Genomic DNA, 16,308 nt, shown 5'->3' with positions numbered 1-16,308 from the left:
TGCATTCTTCTGTATACAGCTGTCCAATTCTCCCAGCACTATTTACTGAAAAGACTGTCTTTTTCCATTGGATATTTTTTCCTGTTTTGTTGAAGATGAGTTGACCATACCGTTGCGGGTCCGTATCTGGGCTCTCTACTCTGCTCCACTGGCCTATGTGTCCGCTTTTGTCAGTACTGTGCTGTCTTGGTGATCAGAGCTTTGTAATAAAGCTTGAAATCAGGCAACAGGACACTCCCAACTTTTTTTTTTTCAACATTTTCTTGGTGATTCAGGGTCTTTCCCGGTTCCATACAAATTTCAGGACTTTGAAAAATGCCGACAGTATTTTGATGAGGATGGCACTGGAAGTATAGAGTGCTCCGGGCAGCACAGACATTTTACCAGTGTTTATTCTTTGGATCCATGAGCAGGAGCACGGAATGCTCTTCCCTCTTTTTGTGTCATCTTCAGTTTCCTTCATGAGTGTTCTGTAGTTCTCAAGTACAGATCCTTTACCTCTTTGGTTCGGTTTATTCCCAGGTATCTTGCAGTGCTATTGTAAACGGAATCAATTCTCTAATTTCCCTTTCTACAGTTTCACGGTTAGTGTAAAAGAAAGCAACTGTGCGTGGATTGTGCAGCCCGCCACGTTACTGAACTGCTGTATGGTTCTAGTACTTTGGGGTGGAATCTTTTGGGTTTTCCACATGAAGTATCATCGGTACATGAAAGTACGGTGGTCCTTTCAACTGAATGACTCTGCTGCAGTCGGCCCAAGTCAGGACCATGAACAGGTCAATAAGGAGGCGAGAATCCTGTGGGCGGGCGCTGGAGGTCTCCCCACATCCTTCCGCCGTCTCCTTGACCCCGGCAGTCATCAGGCGTCGTGGGTGGACCAGCCGCTTTTGCCCAAGCAGCCCGACAAGCAGGTGTAAACATGGTCTCGCTTGTAAGGCAGGTGCTTGGGAAGGATCGAGTCTTATTTTCCATACAGACAAACTGAAAACAGCCGAGTCAAGCGGCCTAAGGCCGGTTGCCTTCAGAAAAGGCTGGAGCTGCTGCCTACCGAGCATTACTTCGCCCTTTCCGCTACACCGGAAGCCACAGATCACTATTTGCCAAGTTCTGGCTGTTTCCTGTACAGGAAATTTATTTCAGCTTCACCTTTGCTGTAAGCAACTTTACCAAGACCAGGAGTCTCTCACCTAGTCTGTTTGGGTAGTGGTGAATCTCCAGACTGGGGGGTGGTTGAAGGGAAGACAGAAGGAAGGAAGCCAATTCTCACACACTGGCATAAGGGACAGGACTGTCAATAAAGCACACACTTACCACCAGCCCTGTCAGGACACATTCATCATGGTCGCTTAAACCTTCATTAACTGTAGAATCCAGTGCTTACGCCAAAATCTCTAACGGCCACCTGCAAAATGCTAATGCTGGCACATGCTCGAGCCAGCTTACCTTTCCAGGGCTTTCTTTTACAAGGTCTTCAGCTAAGCTACACCCTGGCCAACTGGGCATCTTATTTCTGGGGCGCAGTTCATCCTCATCCTGCTGAGGCCTTGCCCTGGGTTGCTCTCTCCACTTGTGTGAAATCTCAGATCTCCAGGCCCATCAGAGCACCGCGCCTAGATTTGCTCCTGAACAGTAACTCACTCTTTTACATCATTTTGACAGCACTGCTGGAAACGCTCTTGGCACAGTATCCCAATACTCTGCAGCTCTCCAGTCCCTCCCCACGCACGCAGCACACCAGCTGTCGGCAACTTACAGGGGCGAGAACAAGCCGCATCTTGTAGAGGAGGCACAGGGGAGTCGTACTACCACCATTTGCTGGCCGTGACGTTGTTGGCCGTGTGCGCTCTCTTGCACGGTCTTTACGATTCTTGTGATTCTAGTGAAGCCCCTTCTCCAGTCCCCAGGCTGTCCAGTCCGTTACAGGGGATGCAAGGGGCACTTCCTCAAACTGCTTATAGGGACGAGCTGCTTTTTCCTCTGATGACAATACGGATTACAAGATGTCCTCACGGTAGCTCACGGGAGGCAACGGCTGAGGCACGGTGATGACTGGATACACAGGGCGTCGTGGGCTGCGGATACACGTCACTGCTCTGCTCAAAGCAAGGAAAGACAAGGTCTGTCTACTGCGAAGACCCAAGTTCTGGCCTGTTCACCATCGTACAAGAAGGTAAGAAGAAGTGCATACGTGGAAGCAGACTTAACCGGGAAAAGCACCCAAGATGGTGCCTTCGGATAGAAGTCAAGGATCTTCTCCTGCTATGATAGTATTTCCTGTCAGTTAGCTTAGAAAGTCTCTTAATTCAAGCTCTACACAAACGACAACTGGCACTTGCTTTGACTTCAGAACAGATGGGCCACCCAGGCCCGGGTTTCCTGTGATTTGGCAACACCACGAAAAACAAGCAAACCCTGAAAGGAACTGAAGTCAGAACAGTCAGATGCGAAGCAACACACACTGACACATCTCCAATCAACAGTATCAACTTTTAAAGAATAAAGCAGCATAAAACTGTGTATCCAATGTTACCATTTACTTTGAAAGCTTGTACAGATTGTGATGTTTATCAATAAACACAGGGCAAAAGTACTCTCAGGGAAAGACTCACTTTTCACTCTAAAATCTATTCAAAGAATGTGTATTTTTAAAGAAACCAGCTCCAGAGAATAGACCTAACTTCCAACGACTAAAGGCCTCATGGTCTACCAGCGTGTTTAAGCTCAATATTTTCTGAAAGGCTTCCCTCAAGGAATATGAAGAATGTAGGAAAAGCACTCATGAATGTCCTTTATTGTAGGCAATTATAACCGCATTAAGCCTAATAACACCAACCGGGTAAAACTGGCCTTTTCAAAGCAAAGGTATCAGATGTCTGGTTTCCATCAGCTCCGGTGCTCAGAGGAAAGGAGGATCTTTGACTTCCTAATACTGGTCCCTTATAGAACAGGTAAAACCTAAAGGTGCGCTTCTCGAATAGGGGGTTGTGCATGAAACAGAAGGATAAGGACCTGCTAGCTTCGAACTACCCAGTCCTAACTTAGTTTTGCATGTGCGTATTTATGTACACATAAATAGTTTAAGCTTCCAAGATGTCTGGATTAAAGCAGTTATTTTGCAAATCTTCAGTGAGGCAGACAGTTGGTAACTAAAAGAGAAGTAAGATAAAAACAACAGCAGTGAAGCTAAAAAAAAAAAAAAAAAGCCTAAGGGACTGGGAATGTTCACAAGCTACTTAGCAACATGAATTCAGGGTAGGGCATTCTAGTGTTAACAATTAAAGACCTCCTCGGTGCCAGTGAGTCCTGGTCTCCCTGACGGAACTGAAAACCACGGGGAGGGGGTGGGCGAGGAGAAAGGAGAGATGAGAACTAGCCGAAATTAACATCTTATTAGTACCGATTGCTGGCATTCTGTACTTTGTTTTTAGACCGCAAACTTTCAAACAGACTCTTACAAATTTAGAATACAATTTCCGTTTCTAACTAAATTAAAAAATCCACAATACTTGTGGTCGAATTAGAATCCTACCAGAATCCCCACATGCCGGCGCACACAAGCACCCCGGCGGCGGGACGCCTGGCCCGCAGCCACGAGGGCACACGGTGATGAGGTAAGACCGTGTCTGGAGGGAGCCCAGTCTTTTCAATCATCTCTACTTGTTTTCTACTTCATGACCCGGGTTCTCACTGAGCTTGAACACGGGAATCTGCTGACCATCCTGAAGCTTTAAGACGACCTCCTGAAGGCGCCACCTGAGAAAAAAACAGAAGAAAAGTCTCTACTCACACACACCAAGGCAACAGACATGGCCAGGAAAGAAAAAAAAAAAGTTGATTTTTGAATAATATCTTAAAAGTTTTTTGTGTGTGTTTTTTTTTTTTTTTAAAGATTGTATTTATTTATTTGACAGATCACAAGTAGAGAGGCAGGCAGAGGGAGAGGGAGAAGCAGGCTCCCTGCTGAGCGGAGAGCCCGATGCGGGGCTCGATCCCAGGACCCTGGGATCATGACCTGAGCCGAAGGCAGAGGCTTTAACCCACTGAGCCACCCAGGCGCCCCAATATCTTAAAAGCTTTACACACTATTGTATATTGCAGCTACGTTACCATAACGCTTGAACATTGTCTGATGGACTCATTGTTTAACCAGCATCGCTGTCAAGCAAGTTCAGCAAAGAATGAATGACGGGGGAATGGAAGGGGCACCGGGGAAGAGCTGGGGCGGCTTATTCCCCGCTTTCTAGTTCACATCCACCTTCAGTGCTGCGCTGGAGCTCCGCCAGCTCCTTCATTAATCCCAGGCTCAGGGGTCCATGAGCCCAGGGGGCACCAGGCGGGGGCTGCCCGAGGGCTGCCTGCTCTCTCGTCCTCGAGAATTCAAACCCATCTTGGCTCAACGGCAAGCATCGCGGAGGGAGGCTTCCCGAGGGGGAGATGAGCGAATGTAGCTACTGGCAACCAGACAAGAAAAGCCAATTAATGGGGTGGAGATCTAATATAAGGGATGGGATGAATAGTTCTGGAACAGGAACCCATGACTTTATTCATCTGCAGTGGCCGAGGCCGGCATGTGAGAAGCTATTGCACAGCAGCAATTACCGGAGATCTAGACACTGTAACTGTGAAGTTCTTCAAGGAGAGGCTCTTCGGGAGATTGTACTGGATAAAATGTCTGGCCTGAGCGAAGAGCCAGCAGCCTGGCTTGGAAAGTTTCACAGCCTGGACCCCAAGCTTTGAAAAACAAACTCCTATTACTGCAATGACTTTGCTACAAGTGAAAGTAGGAATCAGGATTGTTTCCATCAGAAAGTTCTGCTCCCCCATTCCCACCCACCTTCCCACACACCTCTGAAAGGGGCCGTCTCGGGATGAGTGGACGTGGAGAAGACCCTGGGACTTGGAGCCAGAGACCGGAATCTTCAGCTGAGGGTGAAAAATGTGAGATACAATTGGATTGTTGTCCTCTAAGGAAATGAAGAAATGTTTTTAGAGTGAACCCTAAGAAGTCCAATGATCATTCACAGAATCGGCTGTTTTCTGACTGAGCCTAGCTGCAGAATTTCCCCCGATTTTCCATCTGGCTCCATCCAAACGTCCTGCCCCTCTCCGGACGGTTTGGTGAGGTCGTGGCAGCCCTCTTGCTGGCAAACTCAAGGGTCTGGGCACTTACAGTGATACTCGGAAAGCCACTGCTACAAGAGAACAAACCGTAGCTCCACGCGGCAACACGGATGTCAGAGGCCCGGAAGTATGGAACGCACAATTTCCGGTTCCGGAACCGGCTAAACTATGTTGGAAAAAGTATCAGAAAAGTGACTGTCACCAGCGGGGCTGAGGGATGTGAGAGGACCCGCTGGGAAGAGCGTGCACACGCTGAGGCGATGGGGACAGGCTACATCTAGGTGGGGGCCTGAGTTGCACAGGTGTATGCACTTATTAAAATTCATCAAATAAGACACATTTATATCCTTCCCTGAAGGTAAATTTTCCCTCAAAAAAAAAAAATAAATAAAACCTCTGCTTAATGATATGTTGCTTATGAGTTTAGATGAAGTGTATGGATGTCTGAAAATAACATGTACATGGACAGATCGGACGAGATGAACAGCTATGGGATAAAGCAAATCAAGTAAAAGCACATCAAGTAAAATAACAGTTGACCCTTGAACAAGATTTCAAAATCTGCATCTAACTTCTGACTTCCCCAAAACTTAACGACTAAAAGCCTACTGTTGCCTAGAAGCCTTACTGAGAACATGACAGTCGATTAACACATACTTTGTGTTATCTGTATTCTACACTCTAGTCTTACAATACAGTAAGAGGGAAAAAAGGCCAAGAAAATCATACGGAAGAGCAAATGCATCCACGGTGCCGCGCTGCACTGAAACGCCGTGTTAAGTGGGCCCGTGCGGGTCAGTGTCAGGCAAGGATCAGCTCCATGCGTGGAATCCAGATAGCAGTTACGTGGGTGCCACGGTGTAAATTCTTTTATCTTTTCTGTATGTTTGAAACTTTTCATAATAAAAGAAAAAAGAAATCCCTGGTTTTAAAGGAGGAGCTATTACCAGTAAATCTTTTGGAACACACTCTGACCTCTCATGAGCTAAGACATGGCACATCTCACCTGCCCCAAACTGCCACCAAAAAAGAACTGCGTGCGCCCGGCCCTGGCCTGGCAGCCCCTCCTCTGCGCGCAGACCCCAGCCCGTGTGGGGTCCCCCCGCCAGTCTTCCTGGGAAGTTTTACACCGGAGACCTTGAGCGCCTTCTGCGTCTCTGCATTCCCCACTCAGCTAGAATCGGTCCTTCACTTGCCGAGGACTCTGACGCGTTTGTTGGACAGACGAGCGCACTTCGCACTCAGGTGGGTTTATCAGGGGAACCAGAAAGGACGAGCCATGAAGAAAGCGGCCGGCATTCCTCGGAGGCAATGCGAGGAAGGGAGAAAACTACAGTTTAAGGAGCTGCTCACGCTGGCAGGAGCGCCCACTGGCTGCACTTCGCGTCCCCAGCCGAAGCGGTGGTCCGCCACCACGGTCCTTTCCCTACAACACTCAGTCCAAGGTGGTGACCCGAGCCAGAACAACGCCCTCCCTGCCACCCTGGTCCCTCAGAAAGGAAGATGGACACAGGACAATGAATTGATCCGTATCGCTCTTACAGAAGGTTCTCCACAATGCCCAGTCGTGGCTTGACTTAGTGATTTTCTCACCCCATCCCTTACTCCAGCCTCCTCCAAGACGCCCCCCGGCCTCCCAGGCGCCCAGGCCGCAGCCCGCAGGGGAAGCCGTTACCCGGGCGCTGGCGATGTCCACGAAGTTGTCCCTGTCGGTGAGGTGGAGGTGGTGCACGCTGAGGGGAGCGCCCAGGGCTTCCAGGGCCTCAGGGTGGCTGTGCAGCTGCTCCAGGGCCAGCTGGTAATAGGAAGCCTTGGAGAAGGCCTCTAGAGGGGAAAGACAGTTGTCACATTTACTTTTCTTTTTTAGATTTGGTCACATAGACTCTCTATAGAAAGAGGATACAATTCATGTACAGCGCGGAAACAGAACAAATGTGAAATTTCTGGATGGAAAAGTAATGAGGGACCACGGACTCCAAGCGGTCCATTTCAGAGAAGGCACCTGGGGGAACGCGGCAGATGGACTTGGGCGAGGCGCTGGATCCTTCTATGCCTCAGTTTCTCCATCTCTCATTTCCTGCCTCACGCATCGCCTCGTTTCCTCATCTCAAGGTTTGGCTCGGATCATCTCTAGCTTCCCTCTCGGTTCTAAAGTCCTACGACTCATGACCTGCTCCAAGTGACACGGCTCGTCTGCGGCGGAGCGGGGCCCAGATCTGTGACTCGGGACTTCTACACACTGTCCCTTCCACTGAGATGAAGGTCCTGATCAACCAAAAAAACAAGACCACAACTTCAACAGCAAAACCCTTAGGCCAAGCAACAGACACTGAAAGTGTTCATTTGTCAAAGTTTATAGGTTTAAGGCAACAGTTCCCACAGGTAAAGCTTTTAAACTTCTCTCAGTGTCAGGTGCGTTCCCGGCCCGAAGGCTGCTGGTAACTCCAGGAAGCGTCGCCCTGGCGGTGCAAGGCAGACAAGCTGTCCTCGGGAAGGGGTAAAGGTCGGCCTCCCAAGCACGGCATTCAGTCTGGCACCGAGAAAGAGCTTTGCTCCTGTAGGCCCGATCCCCGTAACGGACGGGAAAGCCAGCCTGAGCCGGGAGAAGCCAGGGACAGTGCTCCTCCTGGGCCGCTTCCCAGAACCGGACCTGCAGGGGGCTGTGGGCAGGAACAGGTACCAGCCAAGGCAGGAAAAGGGGGAGCAGAAGCTGGCTCCGATTTCCGTGCTCAGACACTGTCCTCAATATTTCAGAGAGCTTCCAATCCTCGGTATCTCAGATTGTAAGATTTCTTGTACAACGACCTCAGGCACCGGCACTGATATCCCTCATCACACAGGTAACTGTGGGGAGAGACCCCCGCCCCCCGGGGCCACACAGTGCGGAGTCTCAGCTGTCTCTACTGGCTGACCCCGGCCTCAGAAGGGGGAAAGGCCGGCCGGCTCCCGACTCATAAAACGCATCCATTCCTGTTGCGTCCTGGCCCCATCCCTTAGGCTGGGGCAGTGGAGACTGAGGAATTCCCGTCTGACTTATCTATCCCAGGCGGTGCTCCTCGCAGGCCACCCGGAGACTCAGAGGCCTGAGGGCCAGCTCTGAAGGGAGGCGGGGCAGAGTGGACACGGAGGACACTGAGCTCCCTTTGCCGTCTGCTGGTGACACTCGCATCCCGGCAGGACGTGAAAATGGCACAGAGTCAGGGTGAGAAGCCAAGCTGGGTGGGCATAAAGGATCTTCAAAGAAAGTCTAGAGAAAAACCGCGGCTGCTTTGCAACCAGCAGCACTGGAATGACCGGAACTGCCTTGGCCGCCAGAGTCACTGTGGTCTGTCTTTACAAATTCAAATTTGGGGGCAGCGGGGCCAGAAGCGGCTTCTGTCCGGATTTTACATCCTGGACTCTGCTTTTATTTTCTGCTCTCCCCAGAGCCCCTGCTCGAGTCCCCTCCTCCACTGAGTCAGCAGCAGAGAGGCGGAGGGCACTTGAGAAACAGCCGGTTTCCCCACCTGTGAACCATCTGGTACCCCCCTCTCCTTCCCCTATTTACTGAGTCTCGGGAATCGGAAGGGCTCTCTGGCGCGCGCCCTGGCGAGCCGGCCGGGCTGGCTTTGTGCACGGCCTCGGCCGCCCACGGAGCTGGGCCTTTTATCTGCACTTGCAGGTCCAGGGAAACCGATCGCTGGATGAGCAGGAAGCTACAGCCCACGGGAATGGCGTCCTGGCTGCTAAAAATAGCTCCCTTCTCTCTCTCTCATCTGCTGGAAGCTCTGAAGCTTCTCCCTGGGGCGGGAGAGGGGCAGGGAGCTGGGGGAGGAAGCCCGCGCGGCCGGTACTCACTCTGCGTCACGTAATAGATGAGCGCGCAGCTGCCGCCGGCCAGCGCACCCGAGGACAGCACCAGGCGGCCGAACGCCCACGGCATGCTGCTTCCTGGAGACGCGAAAACAAAAGACACGGGTTTATTGTTACATTCAGGTCTATGCCAAGGGCCTTCGCCTGGGTGGGGGCCCGCGGAGAAAGGAAAGCTGAAAAGGAAGCGAGGCGGCCAGGCCACCGTGCCCGCTTGCGTCCTTTCAGAAAGCCGGGCCGGCCCGGGAGCAAACCGGGGGCGCCCTCCCGAAAGTGGCCCGCATCCAGGCCCCAGGCCGCGGGGGCGCCGCGGAGCACAGAGCAAGCATTCAGCACCCCCGGCTCTCCGGACAGGGCCCCGCCTGCCTGCCAAGCCCGCGCGGCCGGGAAGCACAGCCGCTTTGTGCCCGGCCGCTGGTAAACAGGAAGCGGGTCCTTTTGTCCCGAGAGCCGGTCTGATGAGCCTGCGAACGGGCTGGCGTGGTCACCGGCTGCTTTCTTTCATATTTTGAAAAATGTCCCACCCCCTGGATGAGGAATGAGCAGATGGAGAGGGGCCCGCTCGGCCACTTTAGCGCGCACCCCCACCCTGGCCCGAGCTCCCGTCCAAACCCCGGGCGGGACCTCCTGGCGCCGCTGGCCTGCGTCCCCGCGGCCGTGTAGCCACTGCCCACACCTGGCCTGGGCCTTTCTGCGAGGCTGCGAGATACCCGGCCATAACAGAGGAGGCCACTGGCTTCGATCCGGGCCACCACTCAAATGCCCACAGGACCACACAAGTCACACAAACGAGGGCAGACACTGACGAGTGAGCAGCACGCGGCCAAGGGACAGCTTCCCCCTGGCTCCAGCCGACAGAGTTATGTGGGCCAAACCCGAATGGCTCTCCCAGGATTTCGAGAGAAATGGGAAACTGTTCCAATTCTAAATGTTGACAACCAACTAAAAACACGAAACAAACAAAACAAAAAACCAACAAGACCCCTGTGAGTCAGATTCTCCGTGTTGGCTTCCGGTGGGCTGCGACCACGCATGCTGCAGGGGCCGCATCCTTACCCTCTGTGAGATTTAGGTTAATTCCTCTGTCTTGATATTTCTCCAAAAAGAAATGAGATTTTGGACAGAGATGGAAATCCCAGTGTATATAAAGGGAAAGAGGAAAAGTGCTTATGTCCCCATTTGAAGACTTAACCTTAGAATTTATGCGCTTCTTTGGGACAAAGCCTTTGATGCGACATAAAGGGGTCCAAGGCATTGTCGTGCAAGAGAACTGACCAGAACGCCAGTTCCTCCGCCGGCTGGACCTGTGAGTCAGGGGATCTATATCATCACCACCCCTCCCTGACCTTCTAGAATACAGAGCGTAGTAACAAGTCTCCTTATCCTTTCTGAAACCTGCAGGTACATGAATCCACGAAAAGGCCTGTTGGAGAAAGTTCCTCATGTGGATATGCTTTCTGGGAACCCAGAACTAAACACACCCCCAGGTAGGGCTAAAGTTGACCTGTTCAACACTAAAATAACATTAAATTGAGGTTTATATATGGAAAGGATTTTCATCAACGTATCAAAATAGGGAGGATAAAGCTGTAGATCATCCTTGTATTAATTTACTTACATCCAGTTTTATTCAACTAAGAGAAAGCCACTAAAACCCCAGACACAGGTAGCAGGATTGCTGTGCCGGTGCTGGCCGGTGCCGGGTAGCATGTAAGAACATTCCCCAGAGCTGAGCGTAGGTCAGTTACAGCAGTGCGATCTGGGAAAAGCCATTTAGTCTCATAATGCAAATGGTCAGAGCATCTCCGAAAAATGCATGAATCAGACCTTGCCTGATGCCAAGGGCAGTCAGGAGGGTGGGGCAGTGAGCATGAGTCACAGGGAACTCCCCGCAAGGCTGTACTTTCGAAAGCTGGCAGGAGGCCTGCGGCGGAAACGGTCCTGAAACGACACGGAGAAGAGCCACCCGTCTCTCACGGGAAGGTACAGTCCCAAGTGGACACTAGAGACCAGGAAAAACCCGCAACTGTTAAGGGAGTAATTTACAGGGACTATCTAACTTGACAGTACTCTGGCGGTTCTGATGGGGAACGCGGCCCCAGAGCGTTCATTACCTTCGCCAGTTCACAGCACAGCTTTCTTGAAGATCATCAAAGGAAAGGTGTGCTGAAATTGGATAAAGATTTTACATTAAAATCACTTTTCAAACCCAATTCTCTCTGATTTCCAGTTTTAGACAGCCAAAATTTATTACCAGTCCAAGCCTTGCAACATGAAGAAGAAGTTAGGTTTAAATTTCAAAACAAGCCTGGTCTATAAAGGGCCCCAGTTCCCCCCCTTTCTCTTCTGCCCTACTAAGGAGAGACAGCCAAGCCTGCTGGTTTCCTGCGCGTGGGCTCTGTATCTCTCGCGGTGTGGGGGGTGCAGAACCTGCAGCAGGTGTCTGACCACAGTTCCCGTAAGCCTGGGGCCAGGCAGCCGCCCATCAAAATGAGACGCTAGCAATAGAAGCTGTACACTGTAACTAAAGATAGTTTCTCAGGGTTAAAAAGAAACAGCAGTGTAGTAAGTGTATGCATAGACATTAATATAATAAGTAACATATCTCTCACTGTTAGGTGCTTGGCACCTATATTCTGAGCACTGCGCACAGAATAATGCATTTAACTCTCCCAATCACCCCATGAAGAAGGAACTACTGTTATCGTCCCCATTTTACAGATCAGTAACTGAGGCACAGAGAGGTGAAGCAGAGTGCCCAAAGTCACAGACATGTGTCCATGTGGTAGCACTGGGATTCAGACCCCGGCAGGCCCGGGATCTGTGCTCTTAACCACCCTGACACACTGACTGTAAGATACCTGCTGATTTCAGAAATACTGAAACATTAAAAAAATAAATGTATCTGAATATAGCCATAATGTTCAGTGCAAGAAGGTCTTATCATATATGCCTTTCCTGCTATCTTTCGTGGTAAGAAAATGGCAGGTACTGGGACTTCCACTCTTTTGTTTGGCGAACGGTTGCTAAGGGCTTGTTCCGGTCGGACAAGCAGCGCTGCGGATCCACAAAGGGCCATCAAGTAAACTGCGCAGTTCGGCGCAGCACGATCCTCGCAGGCTGCCGTTTCTAGGTTACACGCCCTAGACTCCTGTTCATTAAGACGGTCTTCCAAAAGTTGGAAGTGCTGAAAGTGATGGAGGAAGGGGTGGGTGCCTTTTCCTAATTTCCACAAAGGTGCCTACAGGCGAGCCGCAGCCTGGTGAGTCAACCAGACATGCGCACCAGGAGAGGAAGTGACACCCAGGAGCCCTAGACTCTGCCTGGAGTGCGTCAGCAGAGGTTTCACAGAGGAAATGGACTCAGCAGAGAAAGCAGGGAGACAGGCTTCAATCAGTGGAAACGGAGAGCAAAGGCCTAGCAGCAACCCCCGCCCACCACCCTCAGCTACAGAAGTGCAGGGCAGTGGGAGGAGCTTGTGCCACAGGACAGTGGTAGGGAAACTGAGGCAGTTCCTGCTAAGGGAGGCCATCCACCCAGAGCTGCTGGGCTCTACTTCGAAGATGAGGGGTTGCAGACAGGGGGCGGGGGGGAGGGGCAGCCACACGGCAGGACCAGTCAGATGACCTATGACAGAGAGCGAGACCAAGAGCTAACACCGAGGTAGGAAGAGTATATCAAAAAGGCAATTTCTTAAAATATTTATTTACTAATTGGTACATGAGCTTATTCTCAAAAGGATGACAGGGCTAACAAGGCTGCGTATTTTAGAAGAAAAGAAAAAAACTGAAAGAGGACATGAAGCCAAACAGAAAATAATTTTAAGAAAAGAAATAGAGCTGAGGTAAAGTCAGTGCACGGAAGTACATGCTCTCGTGCACTAGATATTTCTCTAAGGAAGCCAAAGATCTGACACCGAGTTTCCCATCTGCTCGGCAGAAAGGGAAGTCTGGGCAGTTCCAAGCGCCAGAGTGTCCGCGGGGTAATGCGGACCAGCAGCGGGGGAGGAACACACGCCCCAACACACAAAGCCCGAGAAAGCTCTCCCATACGCGCCCAGCACTGGAGTCTGAAGTGGCCAGCCCTGCAAACGACATCCCCAGAATTCCTTCCTAGAAGTTCACAGCTTCTGGGCGCCTGGGTGACTCAGTCAGTTAAGCCACTGCCTTTGGCTCAGGTCATGATCCCGGAGTCCTGGGATCGAGTCCCGCGTCGGGCTCCCAGCTCCATGGGGAGTCTGCTTCTCCCTCTGACCTTCTTCCCCTCTCATGCTCTCTCTCTCCCTCTCTCGCTCTCAAATAAATAAATAAAATCTTTTTAAAAAACTTCACAACTTCCAAAGATCCTTTTTTTTGGGGCACTATCCCATAATAAAAGCCACAATCACAGTCCACGGAAAAGCATAACCAAGTGGCCAAACAGTGAGTCCTGAGCGGGAAGCTCCGATGGGGCACCCTGACTCGAAGGAGACATGAGGCGGTCATGGCTGACCTGCTCCCTGTGCGTGAAAGTGCGGGGAGGGTCTGGGAGCGGGGTTAGGGGCGGAGAACAGGGGCTCAGTTCCTGCTCTTTTTCTGTCCGCTTCGGTTTACCTGCCTCATCAGCTGTTTTGAAGAAAGAACTCAGCAGCCCCCAACCTCACACACACAAAATACAAAAAGCCATAGTAGAGAACTAGAGATAGATGTCAGGCTAACTCCGGGATTGTTCATTTTATTTTATTTTTATTTTTTTAAAGATTTTATTTATTTATTTGACAGAGAGAGATCACAAGTAGACAGAGAGGCAGGCAGAGAGAGAGAGAGAGAGGGAAGCAGGCTCCCTGCTGAGCAGAGAGCCCGATGCGGGACTTGATCCCAGGACCCTGAGATCATGACCTGAGCCGAAGGCAGCGGCTTAACCCACTGAGCCACCCAGGCGCCCGGGATTGTTCATTTTTTTTTTTTTTTTCATTTTATTTATTTGACAGACAGAGATCACAAGTAGGCTGAGAGAGAGGAGGAGGAGGAAGCAGGCTCCTCTCGGAGCAGAGAGCCCAATGTGGGGCTCGATCCCAGGACCCTGGGGTCATGACCTGAGCCAAAGGCAGAGGCTTTAACCCACTGAGCCATCCAGGCGCCCCGGGATTGTTCATTTTAGAACTAAGCTTTTGAGAACTGAAATTTTTAAGCTTTGATGTGAAAATCTGCAAGAAACTCTAATTCCGTTACTAATACACCGTCAGTTAAGGGAAGATTTTTTGCTTTACAGCTAAGTAAGAGGCAAGGCTTGTGACACATTTTGAAAATTAAGTTGATTAGCCACAAGAAGGTAGAACAAAGTACAGGCAAGCTCTCTTCAGAAAGCAGTCCTAGTAGCTCTGCTCTGACACACAAAGGGTGACTTGGGTCCCCAAAGGCCAATGGCTTGCAAACTTTCTAGAAGCAAAGGGCAATCTGTGAAACAGATGCCGGCAGAGCTGCTCAAGCCAGCACCGGGCTGGAGGGCCCTCCAGTCTGCCTCCCCCGAGCCCCCAGCCAGATGAAGGTCTGCAGGAAGTACCATTAGGGGGGGGGTAAACAGAAGCAGCCAGAGGGTTCAAGCCACAGGCAGGATCTGACCAGGGAAGCATGAAGGCAGTGTGCTGGTACGACCTCAACCTGGGCTGCACGTAAGAATCATCTGAAAAGCTTCCCCCCAAATCCCCCAAAATAAAAAACAGATGTCCAGGCCACTCCCCAGATCAAATAAAACAGAATCAATGGGAGAGAGATCTAGGCACAGGCGTTTTTTACCTCCTCAGGGGATGCTAATATGCAGCCACGCTTAGGAACCAGGGGTCTGCAGGACCAAAGCACAGAAAGTCAGCAATGGCCTGAAGTTCAACGGCTGGTCATGTGCTCCTGGGAAGTTAGAGACTGGAAACAGATCTTCTCTCCAGGCCACACACCCCGCCTACCCCCGTCACATCTTGAGAGACTTAGAGCCTACGGCAGTAAATGGAATGAACTCCTCTTCCCAAGGATTCTGGCAAGACCGGACAAAAGGCAAACTACGCTAGGGGGCCAGGTCAGATGATGAGAACCTCAAGCAGAGATTTGCCAGTCCATGAGATAAAATCCCGAGCTTAATAAAAGTTGAGCTCAGGAGGCCCTCACATTGAAACAATCATCCCAAAACCCAGCTGAGGAAGACGGACCAATCTACAGATAAAAATCCTTGATTTTTAACAGGCATTTTTCTCACATTGTATATTTCTAAAGTCCGGTTATATCTTACAAACTGAAATCTCCGTAGTAAAATGATTCTTTCCTCTATACCACCATCCCCAAATCGTTAAAACCGTGACTACCTTAATCTGTGGGCATGACATAAGGCAGCAGAAGTGGAGAAAGGCCAGAAGCCGACACATGAACCCAGAGCCACGTGACCTTCCCAGCAAGACTATTCACGTTCCATGGTTCTAACTCCGGGCTTTGCTAGGGGAGCCCCATTTCAGGAATCATCTGCCTGCTCACTTACTTTCCTCCAGATCACATATGGCCGGCCTGGCTTGTCCCACATCTGAGCGACTACTATGGGCCAGGCACAATGAACATTTTATACACTCTATTAACATAATATTTATGAAGGACAGATATTTTTGCCTTTTTGGAGCCAGACAAAATGCCTCAATAAAGGTTCTGAATCAGTTCATCTGTTCCACAGCAGAGCTATTACTGGCCTCTGTCGGATCCCAGAGGCACGGTTTTTTTTCCACTAAGTAACAAAACCCGTGTTCCAGACCAGAGGTTTCAGAACAGTCAGCTTCCCATGTGGGTGATACGTGCTGTCCAAACGCCACTCCACAAGTTCCCAGGTGATCCCTGCAGGAAGCAAGCAAATCATCCCTATCCTGGGAAATAGTTTAATCAATATATCCTCAAGTGATAATTTTAGGGCTCAAGACAAAACAAAGACGTAAAAAATCTATTTAGAGACAACAGGCAGAGGAGGAGAGACAGATCTTCCCTGTTTGTTGAATGAGACTGGTCACTGCTACTACCCCCTGAGGATTACATATCCTTCCAGCCTTTATAAAATCAAAACCATGAGGCATACAGGAATCAATGCCTAAGAAAAGAGAGATGAAAAAAACTAAGTCAATAGGAACTTAAATTAGAATGAAAGGGTAACAAACAAAAAGACAAAAATACAGAAAAAAAATAAGATTTTAAGAAAAAAGTATGACCAGCAAAATTAAGAAATAAAAGAAGGTAAACTTTTAAAAAACAAACATATTATATTTGAGATAAAGGAGACAAAATGGCTAATACCAAAGAACAAAAAGATAAAAGCATGGGAGAAATAAAAGAAGGT

The 16,308-nt window shown here is 50.1% G+C and overlaps 1 protein-coding gene across 5 annotated transcripts in view; it reads right to left on the bottom strand.

Annotated features, from left to right (window-relative positions):
• Positions 1–2,296: 2,296 nt before the first annotated feature.
• Positions 2,297–16,308, bottom strand: part of LOC125080810 (cytochrome c oxidase assembly factor 1 homolog) — a 101,956-nt gene continuing 87,944 nt past the window's right edge. For 2 of the 5 annotated variants that reach the window (XM_047694917.1, XM_047694918.1), the window contains exons 2-6: positions 11,085–11,136; positions 8,959–9,051; positions 6,797–6,945; positions 4,847–4,923; positions 2,297–3,753 (exon numbers count right to left, since the gene is read on the bottom strand). In XM_047694917.1, coding sequence (XP_047550873.1) covers positions 3,654–3,753; positions 4,847–4,923; positions 6,797–6,945; positions 8,959–9,043 — 411 coding nt within the window. In that variant the 5' untranslated portion in view covers positions 9,044–9,051; positions 11,085–11,136 and the 3' untranslated portion in view covers positions 2,297–3,653. Of the gene's footprint in view, positions 3,754–4,846; positions 4,924–6,796; positions 6,946–8,958; positions 9,052–11,084; positions 11,137–11,928; positions 12,088–16,308 lie in introns of those variants that run through there. The other 3 variants (XM_047694916.1, XM_047694915.1, XM_047694919.1) reach the window with 3 other exon arrangements.

This window comes from Lutra lutra, chromosome 11 (genome assembly GCF_902655055.1).
Source record: "Lutra lutra chromosome 11, mLutLut1.2, whole genome shotgun sequence".
Classification (NCBI taxonomy): Eukaryota; Metazoa; Chordata; class Mammalia; order Carnivora; family Mustelidae; genus Lutra; species Lutra lutra.
The sequence above is the reverse complement of the archived record's forward strand: the minus strand, read 5'-3'. Positions and strand labels throughout refer to the sequence as shown.